General features: G+C 33.7%; 1 protein-coding gene across 1 annotated transcript; it reads left to right on the top strand.

Moving 5' to 3' along the window:
* LOC141713817 (uncharacterized) lies at nt 1-681 on the top strand. The gene is made up of 2 exons (XM_074517388.1): nt 1-63; nt 148-681. Exons 1-2 carry the CDS (start codon nt 1-3, stop codon nt 679-681), a joined length of 597 nt encoding a protein of 198 aa, XP_074373489.1.
* Nucleotides 682-1,728: the final 1,047 nt, after the last annotated feature.

Raw genomic sequence — 1,728 nt, 5'->3', positions numbered from 1 at the left:
ATGAGACGAGATGGACAAAGTGTTACCAACTACCATCATTATCGAGTTGAAGTTTTTTGTGAGGTAATTTATCAAGTTCATTTCAATTATATCTTTCTTATTGCATTGACTCTTTACTAATTTTAGTATTAACCATTTATAATTTAGGTTGTTGATTTAATTTCACAAGAGTTGGATAACCGATTTCCAGAAACAAGTATAGATTTGCTTATTTCTGTAGCTTGTCTTGATCCTAGAGATACATATTCTGCCTTTGATGTTGATAAACTAGTGCATCTTGCTAATCTTTATCCAGAATATTTTTCATGGACAGAGCTTCTAATGATTCACAGTCAATTAGAAATGTACATTTATGATGTCAAGAGAGATCAAGAATTTTCTAGAATCGAAGATTTGGGAACTCTTGCAAAGAAAATGGTCGCAACTAAATTGGTGTATCGCTTGATCGAATTAGCATTACTTCTACCCGTGGCAACTGCTTCTATTGAAAGAGTATTTTCTGCAATGAATATTGTTAAGACTGATTTGCGAAATCGAATGGGATATGAATGGATGAATGATAGTTTGGTGGTATACATCGAGAAGGATGTCTTTGTAAAGATTGATCGTGAATTGATTTTGGATCGTTTCCAAAAGATGGCATCTCGAAGAATTCAATTACCTCCTATCAATAGTGTATAAAAATAATTTTAAGGACTATTATGTATTTGATAACTTCAAGACTTTTGTAAAAAAATATATTAATGAAGCCCCCATTTTGGTACAATCCTGGATACGCCATTGCTTGTAAAACTGCATAAAACTGTGTTGATTATCATTACACGCTTGATCATGCTTAATAATATTCGTTTTAGCTACCTTAGTTGCCGCCTGGACAAGTATAAATAACTCATTACCAAATTCGCTGAGCGGGAAAACTCCCGTAAGATTAATACAAGTATGTTTTTATGTATTTCAACTGTATATCAGAACATCAGCCGATCTAAGAGTCGTCCTAACTTCCCCGAGAGGGGTAAGAAAATTCATTGGTGCATGTTTCTTAGTCGAAATCCATGCCTACCAAAGAATATCGTACAACACATCTATGATCATGTCATGATGATACTTAAAATATGTTTGCTTTTGACAATGAATATGAAGGACAATGTGCACCTCCGAAAATAAGGGGATCATAGGTCTATAGCGCAAAATCGTCTAATTCTCGACTAGTGTCATACGTTATCATAGTCTCTCTATAGTAGTAGGCAGTAGAAAATCTTAAACACGTTTGACCCTTATGCACTTAAATATTGCAACCTGACACTTTGAAAAATTAAACACAATATGTAGATTCTTACAAACACCCCTAAAGTAACAAACTGTCAGTAATGCGTTGGTTTTAGAGGGACATGTCCTTTAATAGTTAATTTTATCAAATACACGTATGTGAGTATAAGTTGAGTAGAATCTAGTGTTGTACCAAAGTATTTCCCAGTAAAAATCTCATCACATTCTTGTCCCACAATACATAATTATGCAAATTAACATATTGTATCCGAAAAGCATAAAAGGAAAACAAACTAGTATCACATGTAACATACACATTCAACCCATATACATGAATATGTAAGTAGCTAACCTCCGTTGAAAGCACCAAAACCATGCCCTTCGGTGTTAGAATTTTATCCAAAACTTTCCTCAAAGCAACATCAAACTGAGTAAAAGTCTCAACAAATAATTGTGGTGAAC

This window comes from Apium graveolens, chromosome 3, assembly GCF_009905375.1.
Source record: "Apium graveolens cultivar Ventura chromosome 3, ASM990537v1, whole genome shotgun sequence".
NCBI classification, from domain to species: domain Eukaryota; kingdom Viridiplantae; phylum Streptophyta; class Magnoliopsida; order Apiales; family Apiaceae; genus Apium; species Apium graveolens.
This window is presented reverse-complemented; position numbering and strand designations above follow the sequence as displayed.